The sequence below is a fragment of the Chenopodium quinoa genome, unplaced genomic scaffold (assembly GCF_001683475.1).
Source record: "Chenopodium quinoa cultivar QQ74 unplaced genomic scaffold, ASM168347v1, whole genome shotgun sequence".
In the NCBI taxonomy this organism is placed as follows: Eukaryota; Viridiplantae; Streptophyta; class Magnoliopsida; order Caryophyllales; family Amaranthaceae; genus Chenopodium; species Chenopodium quinoa.
In genome coordinates, this window is record NW_018744878.1 from 3,169,112 (window position 1) to 3,185,236 (window position 16,125).

Sequence of the window (16,125 nt, forward strand, 5' to 3'; positions counted from 1 at the left end):
CTTATGAGAAAATAAGATAAATGGCTTTTCGATCATAATACTTAAGGGGCCATTTGGTTGGGGGTATTCAACAAAGGGAATGGGAATCAACTACCATGAATCCCTTTGTTGATGTTTGATAGACAAAATCAATCATTCCCTTTACCCCTCCCATTACCCTATTTTCCTCTATCTTCATTCCCCACCCCCCCAAGGGAATCACCCAAACCCCCAAATTCTTCTTCAGCAACTACGTTGACTAAATTTCTAACTACCTTGACCACCATTGAAAACACCAACTGACCACCCACACCACCGCCCAGCCACCACAAACATTGGCCAGACATCAACACCACCTCCCAACCGCCACCAGAATCACCGCCTGGCCACCGGAAACATCGCCCAAACACTCACCACCGCACAACCACCATCCTTCACCACCGAAACCACCCAAAGCCACCAAGGAAAAAACCCACCCACACCCAAAACCACCCTTGCCTACCGAAACCACCCAAAACCCTCCCGGAAAAATGCTCACCCTCCTCGAAACCACCCAAACCCACCCGAAAATAACCTTACACCCACCACGTTAGCCGCTATTACCCTAAAAAACCACCATGAAAACCACCAAAAAAAACCCTAACCATCTCAATAAACAACCCAAACCACCCCATAAACAACCAAAACCACCCCATAAACAACCTCAAACACCCAAATAAACAACCCTTAACACCCTAAAAACTAACAAACTACCAGATCTACGAAATAAAAAATATAAAAAAAAATTAGAGAGAAGAAGGATGGCATGGGTACGGCGGCGGGAGGTGGGTGTAGGAGTCGGACGATGGGTGTCGGAGTCGGCGGCGGGAGGTGGCAGTGTTGGAGGCTTGAGGACTAACAATTGCAATGGTGGTAGTGGAGAACAGTGGTGGTGGTGGATGGTGCTTCATATTTGATTCCATTCTTTTTTAATAAAACAAACAACACATTATAAATGGGGGAGTTGCTTTCCTTTCTCTCTCATTCCCTTTCCTAATGTGTTTCCCTTTCCCCTCTACTAACCAAATAGCCCCTAAATGAGTTGAGCAGATAATGGTTCAAGCCGAGCTCGTTTATTAAATGAGCTTCAAATTTTTGTTCAGCCTTGTTTGCCTACTAACGAACGAGATTTAACCAAACTTGTTCATGAGCTTGTCAACACGAGTGCATCGGCTCATCACGAACATCAAATCCCAAAGATAATTGTTACAAAATTTGATGAACAAGTATACCACAATCAAGGAAACATTAAACAGTACAAGAGGACAGCCGCCCCATTGCACATACATTAGTAAGAAAAACACAAATTACAACTGAAAGTTTAGCAAGAAACTAAGTATCAACAAACTAAATAACCATTATACAAGGTTGCGCAAATTTGTGTTATCAGTAATATTGGTGTTTGTCATCCTTGCAAAACACCTCTTACAAAAAATTTAAAGAGCCTGCCTCCTTTGCCAACCAACCAACTTTAGTATGAATCGCACAAAATGTCCGAGGAGCATGGATCCCATCAACCCTTGCCAAGCTATGAGATAAAACGACAACGATGTCCAAACTCCTTGGTTTCCCTCATAAATGAGAGCATAAACCGCGAGGTAGTAAGTAAATGATGTTGCAGTCACAGCGATCCACAAAGTTGTCCTCAAAATCACCAAGAAATATCGCTTACATGGAAAACCGCTTATAAGGAGAAGAATGACACTTAGAGATGATATTAGTCCTATTGTGTTACTGATTAGTAAATTGTTATATTCTTTACTATTATAATATGACATTATAGAAGTACCTGCAATGTGGTAAAAATTATCTCCTGTCTCTTTTTTTATTACTGTTTTTGAATCTTGCCAAACGTCTCCGGGAGGATTAACTCCAACTTGAAAGGCCATGGTTGCTGTTAAAGATGCCACCACCATATACGACGTTCGTTGCTCCTCTAACCAAGTACCATCCGCTAGGCGCTTTAGTACCTCTTTTGCTGGTCTTGCCTTGGCACGCTTCAAGTATTGCTCAACATTCCAATTTTTAATATTATTCCGATTTTGCTCTCTATATATGTCTACAACGGTCATCTTGTTTGTGTTCATAGCATTTTTGTTTAATCCTTGGCATTGCGCTAAAAATTCTACCATCTGCATGCATGTCAATCAAGTAAAAACAAGTTATACTCTGTTAGAATTTGAGGTGTCAATGCAGCATGTGCTCCATGACACCCAAGCACCCAACACTTAATATTTCACTTTAAAAGGAAGGTTTGAATGAGATTTAAAGCTTGTAAAATTTGTATCACGTTAACCCTAATACCTGTTAAAGGATCAATCTAGTCAAAATCTAAACTTGATGGTTTAAGCCCAAGTAGTAGTAGTAATAGTAGTAATAATAATAATAATAATAATAATAATAATAATAATAATAATAATGGTTGTAACCCACAAATTAGGTATTTTTACCACTTGTAATTGACAAATTTTCCTTTACATTTAAGTCTACTTTAAACTTGAACATAATATAAGCAATTCACATTTACTTATCACGTTATATCCCTGCCAATTTATTCATTGCACATTTTTTATATGCATAAATTTAATCTCTAAATTCTTTTATAGCATTTACACGCTAAATACAGTTTTTGTTTTTTTAGTTGTATTTTGAACTACACGGACGGACTAGATTGATCCGTAAAATTTAAAGGGTCAAGATGAAAAACAGTTACAATGACTATAATTTTATTGTAGCCATGGAAAAGTCTTCCAAAAATATATCATTACTACTCTTTGCATTTTTATGATGTTACACTTTGACTTGCACTGTTGCACATATAGTTTTTTGGTAACTTAATTGACTCTTGAAATATTAAAAAGATAATGAAGATAAAAGTTTATTGAGAAGTAAGAGACCTGAGAAAAGAGAAGTAAATAAATATAGAAAATAGGCATATAAATGACCTTTTTTCCACCAATAAATCAAATATCAGCACAAAACACATTGTTAATACTCCTAGGTAATTTGTTTGGGTATATATCACCTCCATTACATATTAGTTGCAACTTTGGGGTATTATTTGTGAGACATAAAATATTTCAAAGTTACAACTAATATTTAACGGAGGTAGTAAAAAAAAATTAATTCATCTAACCTCGAAATGTTTACCAATCATTGCATGCAAGGTGTAAGATAGTATTGCCATCATTGTCCCTAAAGTTGATCAACTGATTTCCATCATCATCTACTAGCTCTAACAAACGCTGCAAAGACTTCAGTTGGTTATGTTTGACGCACAAATGTAATATAGATTCACCATCATTGGTCCGTCCTTGAGTTGCATAAGGATTTGCCCGATGAAGCAGCTCAAGTGCCTCAATTTGACCGGTCACGGCAGCAATAAAAATAGGAGTTCTTCCCTCTTGATCGTGCGCAAAGCACATATTAGGTTTCGCAACAATTAGGGCTTCAATTATCTTCAAGTGCCCTTTTAATGAGGCAATGTGTAATGGTGACGATCTTTTTGATTGGTCAATTGTCTCTTCTAGGTTTGGCTCTCGACGTAAAAGTTCAAGTACGAACTCAAGATGTCCCATTGCAACTATTGATTGGCCTTTCTCTATTTGTATATCCATGCTTCAATTCTACGGTTTATCAAAAAGAAACAATTCAAAAACATGACCTTATAAGGAATTAGTTCTTTTTAGCTTTTTACTAATACATGACTTAGTAAAAGCTATTTGAAAATATAGAACTTCCTCTTTTTCTTCCAACACATCCTCCATTTGAAAAATTTTACATTAATGTTTACATAGCATATTGTACAAAAATTGAAATAGTGAAAAAAAAAGAAAAAAAAAAAAGAGAGGGGGCAATATTAACAGTTTAAAAGGAAAAAGAATATGTAAAATTTCGAAACAATATGAAAATGGGTCTGGGCAACCCGAACAAGGAGGAGGAGAGTTTGGTCCACAAATAAGGTTTTTGGAGCTTCCATACACTAAAACCAATTGGCAATAGTAGGAGTTACTCCTCTACCAACAAACCTGGGCTCTGATACCATGTTAAATTTTAAAACAATGAAATGGGCCTAGGCAACCCGAACAAGTAGGAGGAGAGTTTGGTCCACAAACAAGGCTTTGGAGCTTCCATACTAAAACCAATTGGCAATAGTAGGAGGTACTCCTCTACCTTATAAAGTGAAACCATCTCTCTTCTTTCTCCAATGTGCGACACTCATAAGTGGGTTACAATGGGTTTCAACAGAATATAATTAAAGCAAATTTAATGAGTGACTTTGGTTATATTTCCTTTTTTTTTGGAACGAAATTATACTCTGATTAATAATATTAGACGATGAAGTTGACATAATATAAAATCAAACAAAAAAAAAATATATCAAACAAAGTAAGTAAAAGAAATTAATGGTAAATTTATTTAGGGAAAATTTTTTGGAATTATATTGTTATACAAATTCATCAAGATAAAAGTAAAATGACTTAACTTCCTTGAAAATAAAAATAAATAATAACTCACCAGTGACGAAGAGCAAAACAATTCAATACGTGTGTTTGCAATGAAAATAGCGTGCATGCGTTTGTGTGTTTTCTTTTTAACGAATAGAACTTGCAATGTACATTGCCAATTATCAATCGAACATATGTTGTGTTTATGCCTTGCTTATACCACGATAAAAAGCATAAGTGACTAGCAATTCAGCATATATTCATGATTTGACAAAAGTGACGGACTTTAGCTATTATGATTGAAAGAAAGAAAATTCTCCAACTTTGGTTGTCGTTGCAAGTTATATTATGGCCCTCGTAGTTGTTCGTGTTCGAATATTAAGAGTTGTACGTACTTGTCGTTTATATTCGTATCACTTGTTAATATTTCATACTACCTCCCCCATCCATTTTATAATTGTGTCACCCAAAAAAATAAAAATAAAGAGTGAAGCTCACGACAGTCATTGAAACTTGAACCACTTGTAAATTTTCTCCAGCATCTGACCATTGAGCTACCTACGGAGATTCTCAATAATAATGCTAGCTTATTTGTTATATTCTGAAATTGATATTAGGCCCTATTAACTTTTGGGCCCTGTGCAATTGCTCACCTGGCACACCCTAAGGGTCGGGCCTACCTGAAAGTTCGATTCACTTATTATTCAAGTGGTCAAAATAAAATAACTTCGACCACATTTTATGATTTATAGAGTCAAAATAAATTAACAAGTTTGATCTAATTAGACTTCCCTTAAGATAAAATTTTCAATTATCAACTTTCTAAAAATTTTATTTATACATATCGAAAGTCATTAATGGTCAAAGTTGTTCGTTGGAGACTGTGCAAATACAAAGTAAGTCGAACTTTCAGGAAAAGAGGGACAAGTTTATAAATAATTATCATTACATTTTTATGCAATGATTGGTTATATTATATAGAGTGTATTTTTACTTCTATGTGGATATATTGTTTATAGTGGAGAGGAAGAAATGTATTACGATAAAGTAGAAAACATATTTTTGGGCCTCTAAACTTTTGGTTGAGTTGGTCCTTTACCATAATATCAAGAGTTAACGTGACACAAAGTAGGGCAGATACTGCATCCACACTTAAAGGCTTTAAGCCCAATTTTTTATTACACCTACTAATTTGTTTTAAATCTCTTCTAAGCTTATTGTATATATGTAAACTTTAAAGGTATATAAGTATAATAATAGTGAGGTCTTTAACAAAAAATATTGTTTAAATTAACTTGATCAGATGGTCAAAAAAGGACGATGTTAGGACTATTATATGATAAAAGTGGGTATATTAATTTTTTTTTTTTAAGGGAAATTAATTTCTTTTTATTCATTTTCAGTAAATTAATACAAATGTATGCAATTCTCAAACTAATGCAGAAACTGAATATAATTGCCAGCTTTATTATATAGCACCTAATTATAAAGAATTCTCATATTGCATATAATTATGTAGTAAAGCAAGAATTGATAAAAACAATTTTATATTTCATAGTGCATTTAAATATATATATATATATATATATATATCTTGTTAACGAGCGCCCCGGGGCGTTAGATAAGGATAAATTATATTGGTTGAAATGGTATTAAGTTAGAAATTTATGACAAAATCACGCGTCGTTTGGTGTAATTAATGTTAATTTTACTCTAATATTTACACTTTAATTCACTTATCTAATGCCCCGGGGGCGCTTATTAGCTTTTTCCATATATATATATATATATATATATATATATATATATATATATATATATATATATATATATATATATTTTAAGTAGGACTTTTTTTTTCTCTTTTATAAATTAATAATTCTTTTTCATACGGTCAGTCGCTACTGAATATTGATGCTCTCAAATTGTGATATATACTATGTTTATTATCTTTTGTTAAATTCTACAAAGTATATTCTGCATTTGTCTGTTGAAGTATAGGCCTTCCAAATAATATGTGTAAGTGTCTAGGAAAAAGAAGATATTAATATAATAGTTGAACACTTTATAAATTATAAGATTAGAAGGTTGCTCTTCTTATTCTTATTGTCATATGATTATGGGCTGATGCAACTAAAAGGAGCTAGATTAGATCATCAAACTATGTCAACTATGTACGACATAAAGTTTCATTGTTTAGGAAATCTTCCATATTATGGGGATACCTAAATTGGTAGTGCAGCAGTGGCAGCACCCCATAGCTTAGTCACGTGCTTGGTCCAAAAGTAGAACCATTATTCTGGCTAACACATATTTTTTGCCCCATTGCAAATATATGGGTCAAACTTATGAAACTTTAATTATGAATTCTCGTTAATCTATAAGTGATAATATATTCATTATCATGTTGGATCTTGTTATAATCATCTCATTGATGTATCTTTTATTAATATCTAAATGTTATAATTTTTATCCGTATAGAATTGGAGATATAAACGTTGGAACACACGTCTTGGAGACTGTGTAAAGTCAAATGGGGCAAAAAAAACAAAAAAACAGAAAGAGTAGCGAGTAATAGAGGATTAAGGAGAAAAAATGATTGAAAATGGGTAATTAAAAGTCCCTTATTCAACGCAATAATCCAACAAAAGGTGGTTTCTTACAACAGTTAGTGTTTTATAAGGTGGTTTCTTACAACATCCAAGTTTTACAAGGTAGTTTTTTACAACATTTTTTCATAAGGTATTTTTTTTTTTTAAAAAAAAAAAAAAAATCCCTAAATTAAATGCAACAGCCAATAATGAGCCGAACAACCCATTTGCATTAGTTTGCCTGATCGAGTAAGAAAAGCACAAATTAATATTACAAGCACGTAGTAACATACATATAACCGTTACATAAAACATAAACTATAACAAGCTAGTATATAAGAAGTGTGACACATTAGTGAGCAATAATGCCCATTAAACATGGTTGCTAGAACTTGAGTTATGAGCAGTGCTTGGAAAACACATCTTGCAAAAACTTTTAAGTGACTGCCTCCTTTCCCAAGCAATCAACTTAAGTATGAATCGCACAAAATGAGCAAAGAGCATGATTCCTATCAACCCTACACAAGCAGCGAGAGAAAACCAAGTCGAAATATACATGCCATCATTATCTGCTTTAACATAAGTAAGAATGGTAATAGCTAAGTAGTAAGTATATGTCGTCGCAGCCACAGCAATCCACAAAGCTATTCTCAAAATCAACAAGAAATGTCGCCTACACGGAAATCCGCTTATAAGGAGAAGAATGACACCTAGTGACGATATTAGTCCTATTGTGTTACTAATTAGTAACTGAGTATACCATGATGAAAAATTAATTATCGAATAAGCTTCATTTGTATATGACAATATAGAGGTACCAGCATAGTGGGTAGAGTCGTTAGAGCCATCTTCTTGTACGACTATATTGCCATTTTTATTTTTTACTACATTTGTGTCCTGCCAAACGCCTCCTGGAGGATTAATTCCGACTTGGAAAGCCATGGTTGCTATCAAGGATGCCACCACCATTAACGAGGTTCGTTGCTCCTCCAACCAAGTACCATCCGCTTGGTGCTTCAGTACTTCCTTTGCTGGTCTTGCCTTGGCACGCTTCAGATATTGCTCAACATTCCTATTTTCAGAATTCTTCCAATTTTGCTTTTTGCCGATAATATCTAAGGCTGTCATTTTATTTTTGTTCATAGCACTTTTGTTTAGCCCTGGGTATCCAGAAAAAAATTCTACCATCTGCATTCAACATTCATATCAATCATATAACTAATATATAAAGCTAAACTTTTAGTCATGCGATGAGACAACGACACTTGGCGTTCTTACTTTTCGTCAAGTGTCGCGCCACGTTAGATAAATTTAAATAAACTTTATAAGATAAACTAGTTTTGTGCCCCGTGCGATGCCCGGGTTGTTTATTGAAAATAAATTTTAATCTATATGTCTAATTTTAAAATATATCATTGATACAAAATTAGTTAGGAATTGCTGTGCTTTTGTGACGATTTGCTATTTTTTATCGAAAATTTTTAAACAAAATTATAATTCAATTTGTACCTCTGAAATATTAGAATTTTATTGAAAATAAAACTCTAAACTAACATATTTATGTCCATTGTCAGTCCAAGTAAACCGATCCAATCCGCTCCAGCCAAGAGTCTAGATCGGAGTTTACCATACTGTGTATAAAATGCCCCGGATCGGAACCCGAACTGACAGATTCAGATTTATTGCTGGTCCGAGTAAACCGATCCAGGTCCGGTCCAATTCATGTCTATACTTAAAATTGATGGTTGTGATTAAATAATTTTTAATTATTCTAAATCATCAAATTAATTAAAATTATTTTAAATATATATATATATATATATATATTATTTTAAATTAATTTTTTCTAATTTACATTGACATTTAATTCAAAAATCATTAAAGCTTAACCTTTCATATTTTAAGATTATGGTTATCAATTTTCAAACGGCAACCATTAAACCATTAAAGAAATTTATTTTTTTTCCAAGAATTTCGAGAAGATAAGATTGATCATTTTGTGTAATTTGTTTAGATGTAGAAATTAAAATTCATCTAACCTCGGAATGTTTGCCAATCACTGCAAGGTGTAGGACAGTATTGCCATCATTGTCCCTAGAGTTAATCAACTGATTTCCATCATAATCTACCATCTCTAACAAACGCTCCAAAGCCTTGAGCTGGTTATATATGACACACAAATGTAATATAGTTTCACCATCGTTGGTCCGCCCTTGCGCTGCGTAAGGGTTTGCCCGATGAAGCAGTCCAAGTGCATCAATTTGACCGTACACAGCAGCAACAAAAATAGGAGTTCTTCCCTCTTGATCGCGTGCAAAGCACATATTAGGTTTTGCATCGATTAAGGTTTCAATAATTTGCAAGTGCCCTTTTGCTGAGGCAATGTGTAGTGGTGAAGATCCCTTTAAGTTATCAATCATCTCATCTAGCTTTGGTTTTCGGCGTAAAAGTTCAACTACGAACTCAAGATGTCCCATTGCAACGGCAACATGTAATGGAGACTGCTTGATGTTGCTTGATTTTTCAATGATACATCTTTCGAGGATAACTGGATCTTCTTTAAGCAAGTCGAGTAAAAATGGTACGTCTCCTAGAAGAGCTGCATCATATAGCCGAGTTGTAACTACAGATTGACCTTTCTCTATTTGCATATCCATGCTTCAATTCTGCGGTTTATCAAAAAGAAACAACTCAAATCAAAACTAATTCTCAATATAGTTCTCTTTTAGCTTTTAATTACATATTCAACGAAGTATATGTCATATTAAAAGTTGTTTGAAACATATTACTTCCTTCATTTCTTTCTAACACATTCTCAATAAATACAATTGTATAACAAAAGTTAGCTTGATTCTTCTTTGTAGTTTTACAACATCTACTTTTGTAATTCTTATTTAAAATAAGTTATTTTAAATGATTTGCAAAAAGTGATCATTATGGCAATCATAAAAAATAAATGGAGAGAAAGAAAATTTAAAGCAAAACTTTTGTGTAGAACGGACTCACCGTGAATCCAAATTTCTAAATGCTAATCCAAATGCTACTGCATCTTCATCCTCGACCTTTTGGTTGATTCGCGCTTCTTGCCCATTATATTTACCCTCGGAACTTCGATTCTCTCTCTCATGTTTCGTTTTGGGAGAAATTCATCACAAATTCCATCGATTTGGTCTGAAAAGAGGGGAAAATTATTAGGGTTTTAGAATGGAGAAGATGGCACGAGAAGGAGATAAATATATGAAGTACAAGAGTAATCCAGTAGAAGAAGCAAAGATGTCACTGAAGATGCAAAGGAGAGAAGCGAGTAATTATAGGAGGGTGAGAGGGGGAGGAGAGATCAGGCATTACAAAGGTAGGGGATCGTTGATTCCCAGGGTAAATCTGATAGGCAAGGTGCTTGATTATTAATATTATTGGAAAAAAATATTAAGTGTTGGGGTTTAGTGAGTCCGACTCACCGCGGAAACAAACCCCGACCCGAGGAACCACTCGCAATAATTAAAATTATAAAGCATAAATAAATAATCACAAAGAAAAGATAACGAATCTTACCCTCGAAGCGAGCTTCGCCCAAAAACCGGGGCTCTTACTTGAAAGCTATGAGCACGTCAAGCGCCGCGCCTCGACGGTATCCACCCACAAAAAGGACGAACACAACTTTAAGCTCTGCTACCTTGGGGTTAGCAAGGTTCGACCAAAACCCGAGTGTTATATGAGTTTAAGAGTTTTCCCAAAATTATGGAATGCTCTTTTTAACTCCCACTCAAGCAAAGAATTCTCAAGCCATTCCATGACTATTTATAAGGAAGTATGCCTTGTGAATTTCACTCATCTTTCAATGTGGGACTTTTCACAAAAAGATCTCACATGGAAAGATTGGTGAATTCAACCCTTAGTTAAATAAACAAAGGAACAAGTAACAAGTGTCACATGGTTAGGTGTGGACCACTTTCTCACTTGGTCCCCAAGGCATTTCACATGCAATGTGAACTAACCATGTGTCACCCAACCTTGAGCCCCAAGTTGGGTTCGGTTGGCCCATTTTATTTTGGCCCGTGTCCATGACCCATCAACCCGGGTCCACGGCCATTGCCACATGTGTCGCCACCGTGGCGCGCTGCCAACGTGGCGGCCACGTGTGCTGCCACGTGGCATGCTCCTATTGGGCATGCATTCCTAGCCTTTTGCGTGGCTAGGATTTTACTTGTTACTTGATGCATTTTCCTGTCTCGCCAAATCCTAAATTTTGGCTCGACATTTGAGATTCTCATACGCTCGGTTTCGACGCTACAAACTCGAATTTCCGACGTCTAAATGTTTAACACTTGGGCGACGAATTAATTTCTTCCGAATTAATTCGTCGAGTTGGTTCGTATATTTTGCTTGGGTGTGACCCGAAGGGTTCAGTCAAGATTAAGCTGTAATATTAATTATATAAATATTACTGATCGGAAGCGGCCTCCACCCAGGCATTCCGATCACTTGACCTTACTGAATATATTAGGTTTCTAATAATTCTGAACCCGCTATCAGAATAATACACTTGTTCGAAGGACACCATTCCTTTCATTAAGGTCATATATTACATTATTAATGTCATATATTAGAATATTATTGACATACATAAGAATATTATTGTTAGATATTAGAAAATTATTGTCATATATTAAGAATATTATTGTCAGATATATTGGATTCATGGTAAGTCCGGTCTCATCAAAAGCTTCTCTAATATAAAAGGAAAACAAGTAAAATTAAAGTAAATTTAATTAATAAATGGCTCATATTCTAATTTCACCATCATCTTATTTATGTTTAACTTAAATGAACTTTTGCTCTAGTTCAAAAAAAAAATTAAAAAAAAAAGAAGAAAACTTTTACTCATTCTAACTTATTTTTGTTGAAATTAACCTATTATAGTGTAACTCATTTTGTTGATTTGATTATATATATTTTTACTGAACTTTGTTTTTGTTTGTTGACTTATTGTTGTCAAACTAAACTAATTTTAGCAAATTAATTCATATTAATAAATTGAAGAGAGAAAAGCCTTACTTAGCCAACAAAAAGACTACCAATATACGAAAATGATATGTGGTCACATAAAAAAAAAAAAAAATGAAGATATGTGGTCACATAGAAAGTATAGTACTACACTAAACGGAGAATTTTGCATCGTGTAAGCTAACTTCATTTTTAGAAGTCATTGAGTGATCGAGTGTGGAGCTCATCATTTTAATAACATTTTTGATTGGGTAGTGTTAAATACCGTGATTCAAATTTATCAAAATTGTCATCATATCAAGCAAAGGGTCATCATTACTATTACTAAATTCTAACCAATTTTTCCTCTTTTTTTTCTCTCTCATCAAACACCCCAACCCCAACTTTTTCCCCACAACCACCTCAACAAATAAATAGTAGTCACAGGCAGCAACTGGCCGCAGCAGAAGGCGGCGGCGGAACCACGCGACCGGTCCATCAAATGTGATGAGGCGGCGATTTAGGTGGCGAAATGGCTGAAAGGAGGTAAGTTTTCCAACGCGTTTTTTTCGTTTCTTTTTTACAAAACTAGTGGTTGGTAACCGGAGGTGAAAACCGGTTGCCCGTCACCGGTAACCGGCGACCAAATCTGATTGGCCTCAACTGTCAATCCCTTTTGACCGTCGGTTACTGGTGACGGTCAACCGGTTTTCACCTCCAGTTACTAGCCACCGGTTTTTTTTACTTTTATTTTATGAAATAAAAAAAAATTGAGAAAACAATTTATAAAAATTATTATGATTTTATTTGAATTAGATAATAATTATAATTTATTATTATTGTTATTAATTGATATTGTTGAAACCCATTATATCCCACTTATGAGTGTCCCATATTGGAGAAAGAGGAGAGGTAGTTCCACTTTATAAGGTAGAGGAGTTACTCCTACTATTGTCAATTGGTTTTAGTATGGAAGCTCCAAAGCCTTGTTTGTGGACCAAACTCTCCTCCTCCTTGTTCGGGTTGCCCAGGCCCATTTAATTTCATATTATTTCGAAATTTAACAGATATTGTTAATAGTTTTTTTTTTTTTTTGGAAAGAAAAGATAGGGCATTGTATTAATTATGGGAAAATGTCCGTTTACGCCAAAATTACAATCTTTGAGGAAAGAAACTAAAACGAATAACTTCATCATCCTCTCCCCTACCATTATATTCTTAGTAATCTCAAGTAGTTGGGGGTTTTTTTTTGGAGAAATCAATTAAAAGATTTATTATTATCATCATTATTGTGGTGGTCGACATGGTGGCGTAGGTCGTACTGATGTTGTGATTGTTGGTGGTTGACTTGGTTGTGGTGGATGGACTAATGTTAATTAGAAAAGAAAATGGGAAAAAAATTTAGTAAGAGCAAGGATGTCTCTTTGCTTGAAATGACGGCGGTTTGATCATTTTTTAAGGCGGTATTTAGCATTTCACTTTTGATTTTTCATATCATATCACTTTATTTCACGTACAATTTCATAGAAAATTTAATTAGCTTTTTAAATTAAATAACCTATATTCAAACATTGTAATGCACCAATATATTCCACCCAAATAATAAGTTCATAAAATAAAATGGAGTATTAGATAATTAAGGGCTTGTTTGGTATCATTTTTGGTTTTTAGTTTCCTTTTTTTTGAAAACTAAAAACCAAAAACAGAAAACAAGAAAAAGGTGTTTCCACTTTTTTGTTGTTAGTTTTCAAAATTATTATGATTTTAATAAGTTTAAATAATTTTTTATTCATTATGTGACATATATCATATATTTTTATACAACAAAAACCCAAAAAACAGAAAACCACAGCAATGTCAAACGAACCCTAAGTTTAAGTAATATAAAATCAAATCTAATAAATAATGATTAAATAAAATAGAGGTTAATTTACTTAATAGGGCAAAAAATTTCTAAGCAGATTGTATTACAAAACCAACACAATATAATCCGTACTTTGTAGTAAATAACTCACCGATGACGAGCAGCAAAACAACCCCAATATGTGTACTGTGTGTTTTCTTTGAAAAATGTATGTGTTTGTTTAAACGAGAAATAATGAAGTCTCAACCAATGGAGACGCGATATATAATTGCCAGTCATCAATTGAACAAATACTGCTTTTGATGCATGCTTAGCTTATAGTCTTATACCACGATGATTAGCACAAGTGGCTAACAACTCAGCATATTTTCATGACTAAACAAAAGTTTGACATGATCGATTTGACAAAAGTTGACAAAAATTTATAATAACTAGCCTAAGAAAATATCTAAGAAAATTCTCCAACTTTGGTTGTCGCTGGAAGCTATGCCCCTCTTCAATTAGTCACTCTGTTCCAACAACTTTAATCATAACTAGCCTAAGAAAATATCTAAGAAAATTCTCCAACTTTGGTTGTCGCTAGAACTATGCCCCTCTTAAATTAGTCGCTCTCATTCCAACAACTTTAATCACGTGTCGATGGGTGTATTTAATGTTTTAATTCACCTATTATTTAAGCTTCTTGTATACAACCCTATTACAAAATAATAGTTGAATCTACTTCAAATAAAAAGTGTTTATGTTAGTCTCAGATGGTTAGAAAGACAAAACATTACTGATCAGAGTAGAATTATTTTGCAATTATGATGTATAAAATGAAGTAAATCTTTTTTCGGTAAAATAATACATGTATGTAAATTTAAAATAATAAGTAGTACAAATTTAAGAAATACATTACTATTGTAGTACTAATTATTATTATTACCTACATAACTATGTATTATTCAATAGATCAACTTACAATCGTGTAAAAAAACCCAAAACTTCTCTTCTCTCTCCTCAACATAGTTTCCCACCGAAAACCTAGGGCCTCACCAGGGATTCAGAGCTCCAGTGAGAAACCCCCTTTCGTTAATTGAGTTTTTCTAACCGTCGCTTCTCTCGTGTGGGTGGTTCCAGTTCCAACAAGCTTTCTCCTCTTTCAAGTAAGGGTTTCGACCAGGGTTCCTCAGGGTATAAAACCATCTTCTCCGGCGGCCGCTCCTTGAGTTGGGGTGTGTTTTCTTTTGTGTTGCAAGGAGACTTCGAAGGTCTTGATTAGTTGCAAGTTCTTACCGCCAAGAAGGAAGATCGGGTTTACAAATCCAGTTGTTCAGGGACGTTGTAGTCGTTTTAGGGGTCTGGGGCTAGCTCTAACGCCACTGTCAAGGGATCGACGAAAAAAAGGTAATCGCGATGGGTGTTTGGTAAAGTTAGGGTAAGGATTTCGTAGATCTCTTGCGTTTTGCTTCGAAATCTCTATTTTGGTTGGTTTGTATGTTGACTTCTTGCCTTTGCTTATTGGTTTGGTTCTCTTTAGTTTTAATTGTGGTTTTAAGTTCGCTAGTTTGTATGGTTAGTGACTTTTTGACTTTTTGGGTTCTTTGCCGAGATGGTGTTGTTCTTCGATGCTATTGTTGTTGTTTTTGGATAAACATGTGTTTAGTCGTGCGGCTTTACATGATGTTTGGAGGGCTGAGGGGGTGTGTTAATCCTCTCTTTCGATGGCTTGGTTTTCGGGTTTGGGTAGTGTCGTCGGGAATGGTCCTTGTCAGTGGTCCATTTTGGTTCTTAAGGCTGGTCTTGGCTTGTGTTTTTTTTTTTATTTTATTACTTCTTTTGACTTGTTCGGTCATTGAAGTATTGGTAGGTTATCACTTGGTTAGTGTTCAAGGGTTTACTTCATCAATGTTAAAGGGTTACTCGATTAGTGTTATAGAGTTACTCAGTCAGTATTGCAGAGATTACTTGATCAGTGTTATATAGGTTACTTTGTTCTTTTACAAGTGGTCACATGGTGTGGCTAAGTCACACACAAGGCGGGCTGTTAGTTTATTTCAAGTTAAGTGTTACACATAGCATATGAGGCTATTATATGGTGTTACATGTGTTTCGGGGGTTTTTGTCCCTCGGGAGAGTTACAACACTGAAACTGGATTCAACTGAGGATCCCTGTACCTGCAAAGCAAACGGACCGCCGGATGGTCGGTGATCTGCCTCCGAAGATTAAGTCAGTAAACGT

General features: G+C 34.6%; 2 protein-coding genes across 2 annotated transcripts; both read right to left on the bottom strand.

Moving 5' to 3' along the window:
• Window positions 1–1,433: 1,433 nt before the first annotated feature.
• LOC110705844 lies at window positions 1,434–15,367 on the bottom strand. Its single transcript, XM_021883777.1, has 6 exons — window positions 14,056–15,367; window positions 10,064–10,228; window positions 9,097–9,723; window positions 7,433–8,245; window positions 3,155–3,638; window positions 1,434–2,150 (listed from the first exon to the last, which is right to left on the bottom strand). Exons 3-5 carry the CDS (start codon window positions 9,712–9,714, stop codon window positions 3,165–3,167), a joined length of 1,905 nt encoding a protein of 634 aa, XP_021739469.1. The 5' UTR covers window positions 9,715–9,723; window positions 10,064–10,228; window positions 14,056–15,367; the 3' UTR covers window positions 1,434–2,150; window positions 3,155–3,164.
• On the bottom strand, window positions 1,455–3,049 carry LOC110705843. Its single transcript, XM_021883776.1, has 2 exons — window positions 3,044–3,049; window positions 1,455–2,150 (listed from the first exon to the last, which is right to left on the bottom strand). The coding sequence occupies exons 1-2, from the start codon at window positions 3,047–3,049 to the stop codon at window positions 1,455–1,457; spliced, it is 702 nt and encodes a 233-aa protein (XP_021739468.1).
• Window positions 15,368–16,125: the final 758 nt, after the last annotated feature.